The following is a 15,446-nucleotide window of genomic DNA, read 5'->3' as shown; positions in this document are numbered from 1 at the left end:
CCACCATGGGTAAACAAAAAATTGTACTCATGACAACACCTGTTCTTTAAGTCATTATTTCTCCAACAAAGTGACGGGGGGGGAGGGGAAAACTAATAAATATATCTGATTTCCTTAGTTGATCTTTCAACGTTTTGTTTCGTTTGTTTTCTTTTTGACACATTTCAGACCTGCTTTAACCAAAATTTTACTTCTACTCTGACCAGATATTCTTCCTGCGATAATGATACAGCTGAAATGTCTTTAAGCAGACTTTATTACCTTTATCTCCTTTTCCCATAATTCCTATTACATTTGTTTCAGAATGTATCTCCTCAGCCAGAATATAAATTCTTTGAGAGGTGACCTTGTACCTTGATATTCTATATTCTCACTAGCCAAAACAATGGCTAGCTCATGATAAATATTCAATATACTAATTCATTTACTCTATCATAATAAATAGTACAATTTCAAATGTTTCCACCTTTATGGAGAACATTCTGGGGGGAAAAACCTAGATATAAGGTAGATAGAAAGGTCTATCATTATAAAAACTCCTTCTGGCTTAATTAAAAAAAAAAAAAAGAAAACTTCCAAGGATCACATCAAGGATAATACAGGATTCCTTGACATGTTTTAGAAGAAATATAAAACCAATATCCTGAGACTACAATCATTTATCATCAAATAACAGTTGTTCTTAGAATTGATATCGATCCTTGGTAAATTGCAAGCATAGTAACCTTGCTTATTATCACAGAAGTCCTCCACTACATCACTGAACTCTGAGATGCTTCCTTAACTTTTGTCCTTAGGATTTTTCACTTCTATACTCAATTACATAAGGAAAATACTTTGTGCAGAAATGACTGAATGATCTGCAGCAACTGAAACCAGTTCATCCACTCTAAAAATGGTTTGATGCCTTTATATTAAATTTCCTAATATCACTAAAACTAAAATATCTATAAACACATAGTTATTTCATTCACTGCAAAAAAAAAAGACAAAATTCATCTACTACTAGCAAAGAAATATCTGCTGAAGGAATCTCCAAAAGTACTAAACAGTTAATGGAAATTTATAATGCATATATAACATATTATTGGAGGAAAAGCAACAGGTAAAATGCAGACTGCATTTCTGACTTTCCTGGTTTTATCCTTAACATGTTCCAGAGTGGTACTCGGGCTTTGTCCCCCATCAATGTGCTCTTCTCTCTTTTTCTCTTCCTCTCCTCTCCCTCTCCCTCTCGCCCCTGCCCTTTCTCAGATGAAATATATCATAAAGGAGGACAGACAAACAGAAAAGCAGCTTAAAAACCTAAATCATTCGATAGGATATACACAAAGACATTGGTAAAATCTCATAGAAATAGAACTCTAGCCCACAGTTTACAACAAATAGACCAGAAAGCCTTTAATAATCAACTCAGCAAAGCAGTCTGTGGAAAGTCAGACTTGTAGGAAGCCAAACTGCTATCTATCCAGGAAGTTAAACTGAGTGACTTTAAAGGAAAAAATCATCCCCAGATGACTACAACTTGATTAATAGCTAACAATTCCCTATTTTTTTAATCCTTCTTTCAAATTAGGACCAATCTTAGAAAGTTAATCATTCACCTTTCACGAATCACATTAAAATTATCAGCCTGCTTTCAGGTTCCCCACTCCACTATAAGACTTTCCAATTACTCAGTTTGCTTTTGAGACTCTACTAAACACAAGTGACAGTGGCTGAGTTTCTAGTAATCTCTGAGTAAATAACCTTTACTTGTATCATTTGGTTACTCTTCATTATTGATTTCTTACTGAACACCTATCAATGAACAACATACTCTGGTAAACCTCTAAAGAGGGAGCTTTACAATATTCTGTAAGAAAAAAAATTAACTCTCAATTATAAGATATAAAGAACTGATGACTGGTGATCCGAGAGGTGGTGCAGTGGATAAAGCACTGGATTCTTAACCAGGAGGAACCTAGTTCAGTTCCTGGCAGCACATGTACCAGAGTGATGTCTGGTTCTTTCTCTCCTATCTTTCCCATGAATAAATAAATAAACTTTTAAAAAGAAAAAAAAAGAACTGATGATTGTAAAAGATAGTTTATCAAGTTTTTTTACATACACCTATACTATAGTCAATGTTTTTGACATAATATTTTGATAAATGAATGTGGGTTGATATTATAAGGATAGCTAACAATAGTAAAAGCAGTTATAGATTAATGTTTCCAATATTACATCTGCATCTATCAGCACTGTTTTAGAAAAATACTTAGTTTCCCCTTTATTACCCTCGTTTTTATTGTTGTTGTAGTTATTATTGTTGTTATTGATGTCATCATTGTTGGATAGGCCACAGAGAAATGGAGAGAGGAAAGGAAGACAGAGCGGGGAGAGAAAGATAAGACACCTGCAGACCTGCTTCATCGCCTGTGAAGCAACTCCTCCTGCAAGTGGGGAGCCAGGGGCTCGAACTGGGATCCTTACGCTTAGCATCCTTTTAAAGCAACTCATTGTTTAAAGATGATAATTTATCAATTTATGTGAGTTAGAAATAGGCAAAACCACTGTAGATTAGTTATTTACTATAACAACATATCAGCAAAAAATAGTTGCTTTTCAACTAGAGACGGCAACATTTACCTCACAGAAAAAAAGTAGAAAGTAGGACCAGGTTAAGTGCTCACATTACAGTGCTCAAGGACGCAGGTTTAGCATTCTCCACCTGCAGGGGGAGGCTTCATGAGTCGTGAAGCAATGCTGCAGGTGTTTCTCTGTCTCTCCTCTCAATTTCTCTCTATCTAATAAATAAATAAAAATATTTTAAAAGAAAAGTATAGAAAGCATAATAAAGTAATACAGCTATGATAAGAAAAAATGTTCTCTCTCTCCTATCTTTCTCATGAATAAATAAAGAAAATCTTTTTTTTAAAAAAAGAATGTGGTCTGGTAGGTGGCACAGTGACTAAAGCGTTGGACTCACAAGCATGAGATCCTGAGTTCGATCCCTGGCAGCACATGTACCAGAGTGATGTCTGGTTCTTTCTCTTTCTCTCTCCTCCTATCTTTCTCTTGAATAAATAAAATCTTAAAAAAATTTTTTTTATTATCTTTATTTTATTTACTGGATAGAGGCAGCCAGAAATCGAGAGGGAAAGGGTGATAGAGAAGGAGAGACAGAGAGATGCCTGCAACACTGCTTCATCACTTGCAAAGCATTCCCCCTGCAAGTGGGGACTATGGGCTCGAACCCAGATCCCTGTGCTTTGTAACATGTGCAATCAACCAGGTGTGCCACCACCTGGCTCCGACACCTGCAATTTTTTAAAATTTTATTTATAAAAAGGAAACACTGACAAAAAAACATAAAGCAAGGGGGGTACAACTCCACACACTTCCCACCACCAGAACTCTGTATCTCATCCCCTCTCCTGATAGCTTTCCTATTCTTTAACCCTCTGGGAGTATGGACCCAACATCATTGTAGGATGCAGAAGGTGGAAGGTCTGGTTTCTGTAATTGCTTCCTCACTGAACATGGGTGTTGACTGGTCGATCCATACTCCCAGCCTGCCTTTCTCTTTCCCTAGTGGGGTGGGTATTTCTTTTTAAAGAAAAAATGAAATTTTGGTGATTTAAGAAGGGTAATGAATTTTTTTTCTATTTTGTTATTTTGGTACTTCAGAAAATGAGTATATTTAAATATGTTGCTTAATCATAGTGTAAATACTATTATGTTAATTGTACAACTGAGGAAACAAAGTTATAATGTCAAAATATTATTAAGCTTAACTATTGAGCAGGACAATCTATATTGAAGAACTAAATTACAATGTGATTTCAAATATGCTTAAAACAAATATGCTCAAAGACATTTTACTAAAATGTACTTTAAGCTGTTCTCATTAGATGGGGTAAGCCGTAAAGTTCTTCTTATACAGTCGGGGTTCATGTCTAAGAATGTGATGCCCCAGGTTAAATATGCTGATAACATAAAAAATCAGAGAAAAAAATAGGTCTCACATAAGTTGATCACAAAACGTAAACTGAAAATTGAAGTAATTTTCTTTCTAAATACAAGCAATGTAACTTGCTTTATAGAAAAGGGGACAACCATTTGTCCATATTAGAAATTACCATAAAAGTTATAGAAGTCTGAATATAACAAATTGGATAATATAGATGACCAATCACACTTATAATGCCTGAATCTAGAAAGATATTTAAGCACAACTATTTTTTAAGTTCCTAAAAAAGTGAAAAAGATATCTGCAGATAACACTGTTGAAATAGTAATGTGGAACAGAAAATGGTGACTAATGGCCAAATAATTCCTTATGAGACTGCTACTCTCATTAATTCCTTGACTTAACTCTAATTAATAATTCTTTGTGCTGAATCTAAGCTGAAATCTAAGAGTCCTTATAGAAAGAATATTCAAGTTCTTAGCATTTATACTATAGCATATTAAAGACACAAACTGATTTTTAAATTTTCCACTTCAATAAAATAACAAATTGTACACTAAGATTATAGACACTGAAGTTATAATTTAGTTATTATTATTACTATTTTTTTTTTTTACCACAGCACTGTTCAGCTCTGGCTTATTGTGGTGAGGGGGATTGAACCTGGGACTTTGGAGGCGCAGGCATGAGAGTCTGTTTGCATAACCATTATGCTATCTACCCTCTGCCCATAATTTAGTTATTTTGCTAAGAATACAGAAATTTTATTTATTTATTTCCTTTTGTTGCCCTTGCTGTTTTTTATTATTGTGGTTATTATTGTTGTTGTTATTGATGTTGTTGTTGTTGGATAGGACAGAGAGAAATGGAGAGAGGAGGGAAAGAGAGGGGGGATAGAAAGATAGACACCTGCAGACCTGCTTCACTGCCTGTGAAGTGACTCTTCTGCAGGTGGGGAGCTGGAGACTTGAACAGGGATCCTTATGCCGATCCTTCCACTTCGCCCCACTTGCGCTTAACTCGCTGTGATACTGCCTGGCTCCCAAATACAGGGCTTTTTAAAGTGACTATTTTTGAGATATCTTAGAGGCTTAGCTTCTTCCTATAAATAATAGGATACTGCTATGTATCAAGTGAGTTGATTTTTTTTATCTAATGGGCTATAAAGCCATCGTGTGTGACTGAAATGGTTTGGAGAAGGGGAGGGGATGATGCATTTTTAAGTGGGAAATTTTCCAAACAAAAATATACCTTGGCTGGAAATGAACAGCCATACCATTGAAATCACATGTTCCAGTAAGTACATCAATCATATGGATGTGTGTCAGAGACAGACTGCTCACATTCAAATCAAGCTCCCTCACAGATGGTGAAACCAGTTAAGTCACCTTAGTTATGTCTAAAGGTAATTATAGCAGAGCCTCAAAGGACTATGGTAAGGAGTTAAATGCTTATATCGGGAATATAAAGTCTAACAAATATGCTTAGCTTTAATATTGAAAATATGTGATTCAAATGTACTTTAAGAGGTTCCCACATAAATTGGTCACTAAATCTAAAACTGAAGTAATGTGTAAAGATATCTGTGTATGAGAAAGAACATGTGTGCCTGTGTATGTTAAGTATGAAGCTTTAGTGAGAATGTTTATTCATTTGTATATTATACATTATATTTATATTCATTATACACACGTGTTTGTGTCTGTGGGTATGTATGTGTTGACACATAAAAAATACTAAATATTACTTCATTACTATTTCCAACCTGAAATAAAACACATCATTTTAGAGAATAAGCAGCAAGTTAAAAGTATCTTATGCCTATTTTCAAAATACAGCATGCTTTTTGTCCTACCTAGTATGGCATTATTCTTAGACGAAGATATTAACAGAAAATAATTGCTTTCTAGAGAAAATTAAGTATCATGCATATGTGTTTTTAATGGAAGGAAATGATTACACACACAATTTCACTGCATCTTTATGCTCAAAAATGACCATGAAATCTTGATTACAGTACTTAAATCCCACAGTACTCCTAGCTCTGACTCTGCATGATTCCTTAATTAACCTGGGTACTTACTTCCTAGAGGAAGACTTTATGCCAAAATTATTTGAATCTCAAGTGTCTAGCAATGCCTCACATGTATATGCACTCACACAACTGAGGGAATGATGAATAATATAAAATAAATACTCAAATGTATAGTTTTAACAGAGAGAATGATATTCATAAAATTGTGTTTTAAAACTGAGAATGAAATGTGATTTATTTTTCAGAAGCTTCTTTCTAAACTTGAATATTGAATATTGACTATTTATCTTAGACGTCACTGAGAATTTCTCCCAAAGTGACTGCTTTGTTTGGAGAATTACACAACTGTCTCTACTGCAACTTGAAAGAACATACTTACTGCCTTTTAAATGATGAACACATCACACGTTATTTAAAAAAAAAAAGAAACATAGAAAGCCTATTTGGTAAGAAGTCTAATTTACTTACAAACATAAGAAGTTCTAGTTGTTTAAATTCACTTTATATCTAAGATTTGAGATTTTATAATCTTATGCCTTGTAAATAAAAAGTAAATAAAATAAATTAACCAATAAAGTCTGAGATTTATGTTTGTTAATTTATTTAATGTAAAATGATTTATTTTTTGAAATCTTAAAGATATTTTTGAGGGGAGTTGGGCGGTAGCGCAGTGGGATAAGCGCATGTGGCGCCAAGCCCAAGGACCGGCATAGGGATCCTGGTTCAAGCCCCTGGCTCCTCACATGCAGAGGAGTCCCTTCACAGGTGGTGAAGCAGGTCTGCAATGTCTATCTTTCTCTCCCCCTCTCTGTCTTTCCCTCCTCTCTTCATTTCTCTCTGTCCTATCCAACAACGACATCAATAACAACAACAATAATAACTACAACAATAAAAAACAAGGGCAACAAAAGGGAAAATAAATACATATTTTTTAAAAAAGATATTTTTGAGTATATATTATATCACTCATGTCGGTCTTCCAAAATAATTAAATGTAGCAGCTTGGCATAACTTTCACTGCTATGGTATGTTTTTGGTCCCGGACTCACAGCTTTACACTATGTGGATATTCCGTAGTTTTAATTCTCACAAACTCATGATTTTGTTTCTAAAAACTCTATGGTATTTTGTATTTCTTACCCTATTTGAGTCAATTCTTGCTCTTGAAGTGTAGATAGGAGGTGGGATGTTGAAAGCCTGGGGGACTAGGTATTCCTCTGCATCCATCATATCTTCCAAATCCTCTTCATCCAAAAGATTCTGAAAGAACTTGCTGTCGTTTGGACTAGGCAGTTTCATACGGTCATCACCCTAGATGATAGTCCATGAAACACACACAAAAATGACTCTTCCCTTCATCTTAATCATGTGAACTTTGCAAAACTTAATGCAACATTAAAACAAACCACTGAATATTCATGCACTTAAAATAATTCTTTTATATAACTGCCATCTCTAAAGAAGACTATTCCCTGAGAATAGGAAATGAATGAAAACAAAGTAAATACATAGGATTACATGACACCGAAAAACTTCTACACACTGATAACCAGGTAACCCAGTAAATGGGAGAAGATATTTGCACATCATACATCAGACAAGTGGCTGATATCAACATCTGCATAGAATTGGTACATATTGTGGTCCGGGAGGTGGCACAGTGGATAAAGCACTGGACTCTCAAGCATGAGGTCCCGAGTTCAATCCCTGGCAGCACATGTGCCGGAGTGATGTCTAGTTCTTTCTCTCCTCCTGTCTTTCTCATGAATAAATAAATAAAATCTTTAAAAAAAAGAATTGGTACATATCTACAAAAGAAGCAAAAATAACCCAATAGAAAAGTGGGCTAAAGAACTAAACAGAGCTTTCTAAAGAAGAGATACACATTGCCTACAGACACATAAAGAAATGTTCTACTTCTCTTACTGTTATAGAAATACGAATTAAAACAACACTGAGATACCATCTCACACCTGAGAGAATGGGTTACAACACCAAACCAAGAAAGGACATGTACTGGAGAAAAAAAGAACTCTGCTATATTGCTGGTGGGAATGCAAACTGGTGCAGCCTCTTTGGAAGACTGTATGGACAGTCCTTAAACAAATACAAATGGAATTACCTATGAGCCAGCAATGCCATTGTTGGGCATTTATCCAGTGGACACTCAATATGCACCTCTATGCTCATAGCTGCATTTTTCACAATAGCCAAAGAGTGGAAGCAGCCTAAATTTCCATCAAAAGATTACTGGCTAAAGACGTTATGGGATATATATTCCATAGAATACTACTCTGCAGTCAAAAAAAGATGCTATTGTCCTTTGGGATAAAATGGGTATAACTTGAGGTTGTTGTGCTTAGTGAAATAAGTAAAGACATGAAAGACAACTAGCAGATGTTTTTACTCACATGTAGAATCTGGAGATCTGATTCACATGAACTTGCCACAAACAAACAAAGAAAAACAGAAGCAAGTAAACCGTTTCTAGGACTGTGAGAACTATGGTGGTTATCTGTGAAAGACTGGAGAGTAGAGATACGGAACTGGTGGTGAGAGTGGTGTATAACAGTACATTGTAATCTTAGAGTCTTGTAATATACTTTTAATAACAAATAAAAAAAAATCTATGTCGGGAGTCGGGCGGTAGCGCAGCAGGTTGGGCGCCTGTGGCGCAAAGTGCAAGGACCGGTGCAAGGATCCCGGTTCGAGCCTCGGCTCCCCACCTGCAGGGGGGTCACTTCACAGGCGGTGAAGCAGGTCTACAGATGTCTGTCTTTCTCTACCCCTCTCTGTCTTCCCCTCCTCTCTCATTTCTCTCTGTCCTATCTAACAAGGACATCAATAACAACAACAATAATAACTACAACAATGAGAAAAAAACCAAGGGCAACAAAAGGGAAAATAAATAAATATATAAAAAAAATCTATGTCATTCTACCTGACTTTGCTGGGCAGATGACCCCACCATGTGTCTTGGAGCCCTGCTTCCCCAGAGCCTCACCCCACTAGGAAAAGAGAGACAGGCTGGGAGTATGGATCAACCTCTCAACGCCCATGTTTAGCAGGGAAGCAATTACAGAAGCCAGACTTTCCACCTTCTGCATCACACAATGACCCTGGGTCCATACTCCCAGAGGGATAAAGAATAGGAAAGCTATCGGGGAAGGGTTTGGGATAGGGAGTTCTGGTGATGCGAGTTGTGTGGAGTTGTACTCTTCTTGTCCTATGGTTTTGTCAGTGTTTACTTTCTATAAATAAAAATTTAAAAAAAACTATGTCAAATGTACTAACCTGAATGACAAGATATCGTTGAGGGTCTCGAGCCATCCTTGAAAATTCAGCAGCCAGTTCCTTGAATTTAGGTCTACTGTCAGCATCAATCATCCAACCTATGAATTCACATGCAATGAAATAATTATTATTCAAAACCAGAAAGGATATTTGTAGGTCTTATGAAAGTACAGGCAATTTTGAAATATATTCCTTTAATAAGTGTGATCTTAAAAAAGTAAATGAAATAGACAAGTAGGTGAAGCTTTATGTCACCTTGATAATATTCATAACCAAATGCAATATCCTAGAAAGTCATATAAACGTTTTTGTTGTTTGTCTAATTTATTATTAATTTCAGTCTAGAAAATATAAACTATGTTAACTACAGAAGTTTACAGAATATCAAGCTATCTTGGTCTTTGCTCAAAGAGTACTTCTAATAAAAACTTCTATTATGTCTGCCACAGAGGTGGTTGGAATATGATTTATCAGTTTGTATCATAAGTGACATGGGATGAAAGCCTTGATTATTGTGTAATACACTAACACAATGGGGAAAGGGGGAATAGAAAGTATTTTCTTATGATACTTATTTCCTGGTAGGAAAAACCAATATGCATAGTGATTTTTTCCCCCTGAAACTGCATTTAGCTCAGGTTAGCACTAGGTCTTTCCAGCATAAAAATACTATCAATATTTTTTCAAGGTGACTATTGCTATTTAATGAAGAATCTAGAAAAATTTGAATTTATCTGTTTTCCTGTTCAGCTGAAGAGATTATATGAATAAAAGCACCAAATCCCCCCTTTTTTTTTTGCAAATGACCTTCTTAGTTATTAAGACTCCTAAAAGCTAAGTAAAAACGCCTTCTTATGTAAAATATGTCACATTATTTTACCAGAGCATTTAAGTGAAATAAAGCTTTTTATGCTAGTTATGGAATCAAATTATATAATATATGTGCATTTGTAATCTTTGTTCCATAGGATGTCTATAGAATAGCATTTGATTCAATATACTGCAAAACTTATTTTTCGTTATCCTGGAAGACTGTTGTAATTATGAAGTTTTTTCAGTGTAATTTTATATAACATTAATGCCACCTGTATTTTTTCTCTCCTATTCAAGCCCAAGATCAAATGCTCTAATTCTATCTGTATCTACTCAAAAAAAAAAGGAAAGAAAAAAACCCTGAAATTGTTGCCAAAATGCTAATGAGAATTTCTGACACTATTGCAACAAAAAGGTTAACTTTTCACTAAGGTATCAGTTTCCTTCTAACTAAATATTAAGTAAATAGAACTATGCTTAGAGAAAAGGGCATGTTGACCTGAACTGGAGAGCACATTTTTTATTTCTTTCATCACTGTCAGAATGCATCACACATGTCATGAATACAAATCTGAGTAGACCTGGGTCCAAAGTCTCTTATTAATAAGATGCTTATTCACCTTCACCAGCTTGTTTCTTTGCTAACACTGTGTAAATCAAAAGGGGAAAACTCCAGATTACACACACACACACATACAAAATGACTGCTGAATGTTCATCTCACTTAAATTAAGTCAGAAACTCTGGAGACCTCGCTAATTCTATTTAAATTAAGAGCCGAGGCTTCCAAAACACATTTATAACTTATATGTGCTTGAAGCATAGGGGAAAAAAAAGGGAAAATAGAGTTAGATGTAAACAAATGATCAAACTGAAAAAATGTAGTAAATATTCATCTAGTTAATTTGCAGGTTTATTTCTTCCTATTTCCCAATAAGTCCTGCTTATTTACTTATTTATTTATGTAATCTACTAAAATTCTAAACCTATTCCCATTTAATTCAACATTTAACTGACAGTTTCAATTGTTCTTTCTTTATATTTACATCATTTATTTACTCTGATATTTTCCATAAAGATTACTATCGTCCTTGTGATTAGTTACAGCTAAGGCAGACAATTGTTGTGGAAAGAAAAATTCAAGTGAAATTAATAGGAATATTAAGAATAATATGATTTTAACTTCATAGCTTGCATATTTAATAATTACAAAATTTAACATGTATTATTGTATATTTAACAATAACAATAATATTATTGTATATGTGATAATAACAATAATCACAATAAAAACAGTTTATATGTTCCTTACATAATTATTTTTGAACTTTTATGTCTATAGAAATATATGCAGAATAATCACTGTATTGACAGTAGTGACAATGTGATAACGAAATTATTTTGCATTCTTACATTTGACCATGACCATGTAAACATCAATAGTGCAAATTGGAGGCTGAGGCAAGCGTTCTCCTTTCTCTAACAAGTCAGGGATTTCTCGAGTTGGAATTCCATCGTAGGGTTTTCCTCCAAAGGTCATCAATTCCCAAATAGTGACTCCTACGTTGGAGATCATATTTTTAAATAAACATATTAACAACATTGAGCAAATAATATAACAGTGGTAAAATAGTCTTCCTTAGAGGACAATAAAAAGAGCCTAGAGAAAGGTTCTTTGAATTTCTGTATCCATTTTATTTTCAGCCTTATGCAGAAATATTTGTGAAAAATTCAAATCTCTTGAAATTTGTAATGAACAAAAAAACTCAGAGTAGTCTGAATAGTCTGTTCCCCACCTACCAAGTTAGTGCTAGTATATGCTGACCAAGTTAAGCTTCACTCATTACAGAAAAGCTTATTCAACTACACAGGTGTATTCAGTACCAAATATATATATATATACTTTTTCCCCCTCCACACATTGCTCAAGCTCTTGCTTAAGGTACTGGATTCAACAAGGGACCTTTGGTGCCTCAGGCTTGAAAATCTTTTTGCCCAACAAATGTGCCATCTCCCCAGCTCCCCAAATAAGTGTTCTTATAGACAGAAACTGATACTATGTTTGAATTTTGTTTCTTTGCTATTAAAAGTTCTAAAGGATAATCTAGGTACAAAGTAATTACATTATGTTATGGTAAAGAACACAGGTCTCCTTTTTTTTTTAACATAAAGAGAAAAGTGGGATAAAGTAGAGGGATTTCTAGATCAGATAGGGGAGTCTAAGTGAGGAATGTAGTCACAATACATAGGAAGTAGACATTGCAAAATTGCCACTTAATTATCCCTTAAATCATGGTAAGACTTTACTGGATCAATTAAACAATTTCTTACATCAAATAATATATTCTAAGTATCAGCATGCAGTTAACTTTTGTAATATAACAATTTCAATTGATGCAATAGTACTCAATAATACAATAATACTCAATTGTACCTTCTTTATAGTAAATATATATATACTTTATAGCTAAGAAGCATAAATTCTTTATTAGTTAAATGACTAAAATTATCTGTTTCAAACATTCACAGAGATAAAACTAAGGATGCACATGTGTAAAACAAACTGCACCATGCTTATAAGTCCTGCCACCACTTAAATACCACTAAATGCTTTATTTGTAAAATATCTTAATTTTAACATGGAAGATTAAAACCTAGAAAACTTGCTAGCCTAGTTTTACTAACCTGAATTTACCTTAGCTGTAAACAGCCAGACAGGTGTGAAGAAGTTAAACTCAACAGTCAAGTTAAACAAACTAAAATAAATACCCTGAGTAAAAAAAAAAAAATCACCCTTCTCTGGTTCATATCATTTCTTTCTAATTTTTCTGTTTATTCTAAAAGTAACCTGTATTTAAGTTATAGTGTAAAGGGCCTGTGGCTATACTAGTTTATTTATTTATTTCCCTAAGCCAGAAATCTGATATGCAGGTGGATCCAAGTTATTGTCTGGGGAGATGATGTAATAGCTGGAAAAAGGACCAGAAAGCTGAATCAGGGAAGAGAGTAGCTCCCACATATGGGAACGGTGTATAAATATTGTTGACTGTAAACCCCATAGATTTGATCTGATCTGGTGCCCATATTCAGCTTCGGAGCCTATGTGACCTCTGCATCCCTGTAGATCCGACCTTACATTCTGTGGTCATGAGTAGGAACACTCCAAGCTGCCCCAGTATCAGGACCCATCTTCCTCAGGTGTAGCATAGAGTATGTTGTCCAGCCTCCCTTCAGAGAGGCTGTCCATTGATGATCCAAGCTGAGGGCAAGGTCTTATGGGGGTTCCACAAAGGGGTCTGTTTTGTTGTTCCTGATATAGATGACTGGTAACAATGGAGAGAGGGATTTAATCGAGGCCCTTTGGAATATAACTAAAATATGCCTACTAGCTATCTATAGAACGGAGACCCCCCCAACTCTTCATCTTCCCTCACATTTATTAATTTCTCTAACTTTATACCTTTCAATAATTGGCCTTTTTCTATAAAAACAATATAGAACTAGCTATCTACAAAACAGAGGACCTCCCCTCCCCCCCAACTCTTCATCTGCACTATTCCAGCCTTTAGGTTCATGATTAGTCAACAATTGGTTTGGCTTTATATGTTAACACTCTTTTCAGCCACCAGGTTCCAGGTGCTAGCTTGATGCCAACCAGACTTCCCTGGACAGACAATCCCACCAATGTGTCCTGGAGCTCCAATTCCCCAGAACCCTGCCCCACTAGGGAAAGAGAGAGGCAGGCTGGGAGTATGAATCAACCTGTCAGTACCCATATTCAGCAGGGAAGCAACTACAGAAGCCAGACCTTCCACCTTCTGCATCTCACAATAACGTTGGTTCCATACTCCCAGAGGGATAAAGAATAGGAAAGGGTTCATGATTGCTCAACAATTTGTTTGGCTTCGTAAGTTAACTCTCTTTTCAGTCACCAGGTTCCAGATGTTATCAGGATGCCGGCCAGGCTTCCCTGGACTGAAGACCCCACCAAGGTGTCCTGGAGCTCCGCTTCCCCAGAGACCCATCCTACTAGGGAAAGAGAGAGGCAGACTGGGAGTATGGACCGACCAGTCAATGCCCATGTTCAGCAGGGAAGCAATTACAGAAGCCAGACCTTCTACCTTCTGCAACCCACAATGACCCTGGGTCCATGATCCCAGAGGGATAGAGAATGGGAAAGCTATCAGGGGAGGGAGTCGGATATGGAGATTGGGTGGTGGGAATTGTGTGGAGTTGTACCCCTCCTACCCTATGGTTTTGTTAATTAATCCTTTCTTAAATAAAAAAGAAAAAAAAAGAATAGGAAAGCTATCAATGGAAGGGATGAGATGCAGAGTTCTGGTGGTGGGAATTGTGTGGAGTTATACCCCTCTTATCCTATGGTTTTGTTACTGTTTTCTTTTTATAAAAGAAGAGAGAGAGAGAGAGAGAGAAATTCCCATAGGCAAATAAAGGTTTTCAGGTGTTTTTGTTTTTTTGTTTGTTTGTTTAACATTCCTTGCTTCTAGTTTAGGTTTACGCTTTCAGAGAAAACTAAAGCCTCAAGATTCTCTCTCCCACCTCTCTCTCTCTCTCCCTCCTTCCTTCTCTCCCTTTTCCTCTCCCTCTCTCTGTCTCTCTCTCTGTGTCTCTCTCTCTCTATATATATATATTTCTAAACTAAAATTGTGTAATTTCCCAGTAAAAAACAGAAATCAGCATACATATTATTACTTCTTAGATAATCATGAAATAACAAAATCAGGTAGTAACAACACTATCACCATCATTTTATTGAATAAGAAATTAATACTGTTAGGTAGCAAGGTTTATAAATAAGTATTTTCAGCACAGTAAAATAACTGGGCACTTATCACATTAATTCTGCCTTACAATGTCAATTAACCAGTAGGGTTATCTTACCATAGCTCCAAACATCACTCTGATGGGTAAATTTCCTATAATGTATACATTCCAGAGCCATCCATTTAATTGGCATCTATAGAGAAATAAGAGGTGAAAAATTCAGAGTAATGTGAAAATTCTCTGAGTTTATTTGCAAAATGTGAACATATAGGCTTGTTGTAGTTGTGTGTTTCAATTATGTGTATATTTTTAAAAATACATGTATATACATAAGCACAGAGAACAATACAATGCTCTCAACACAGAGAACAAGTGGAAATGTATGAAATTAATACAGTAAACTTATCTAAAGATCAGTGAAAAGTAAAATAAAATATCATTTTATGTAGTCCTCTAAGTTTATAATTAAGTTACTATTTAATATTATGGCACAATTTTAAACAGATACCATGCACATTTTATTTTTTATTTATTTTAATCTTTATCTTTATTTACTGGATAGAG

At 35.2% G+C, this 15,446-nt stretch overlaps 1 protein-coding gene across 2 annotated transcripts in view; it reads right to left on the bottom strand.

The window, feature by feature from the left end:
- The window catches only part of ERBB4 (erb-b2 receptor tyrosine kinase 4), a 1,141,529-nt gene that overhangs the window by 40,641 nt on the left and 1,085,442 nt on the right, over positions 1-15,446 (bottom strand). For both annotated transcript variants that reach the window (XM_007524518.3, XM_007524517.3), the window contains exons 22-25: positions 15,000-15,075; positions 11,511-11,657; positions 9,285-9,382; positions 7,131-7,301 (exon numbers count right to left, since the gene is read on the bottom strand). In XM_007524518.3, coding sequence (XP_007524580.2) covers positions 7,131-7,301; positions 9,285-9,382; positions 11,511-11,657; positions 15,000-15,075 — 492 coding nt within the window. The remainder of the gene's footprint in view (positions 1-7,130; positions 7,302-9,284; positions 9,383-11,510; positions 11,658-14,999; positions 15,076-15,446) is intronic.

Source organism: Erinaceus europaeus, chromosome 7, assembly GCF_950295315.1.
Source record: "Erinaceus europaeus chromosome 7, mEriEur2.1, whole genome shotgun sequence".
In the NCBI taxonomy this organism is placed as follows: domain Eukaryota; kingdom Metazoa; phylum Chordata; class Mammalia; order Eulipotyphla; family Erinaceidae; genus Erinaceus; species Erinaceus europaeus.
The sequence above is the reverse complement of the archived record's forward strand: the minus strand, read 5'-3'. Positions and strand labels throughout refer to the sequence as shown.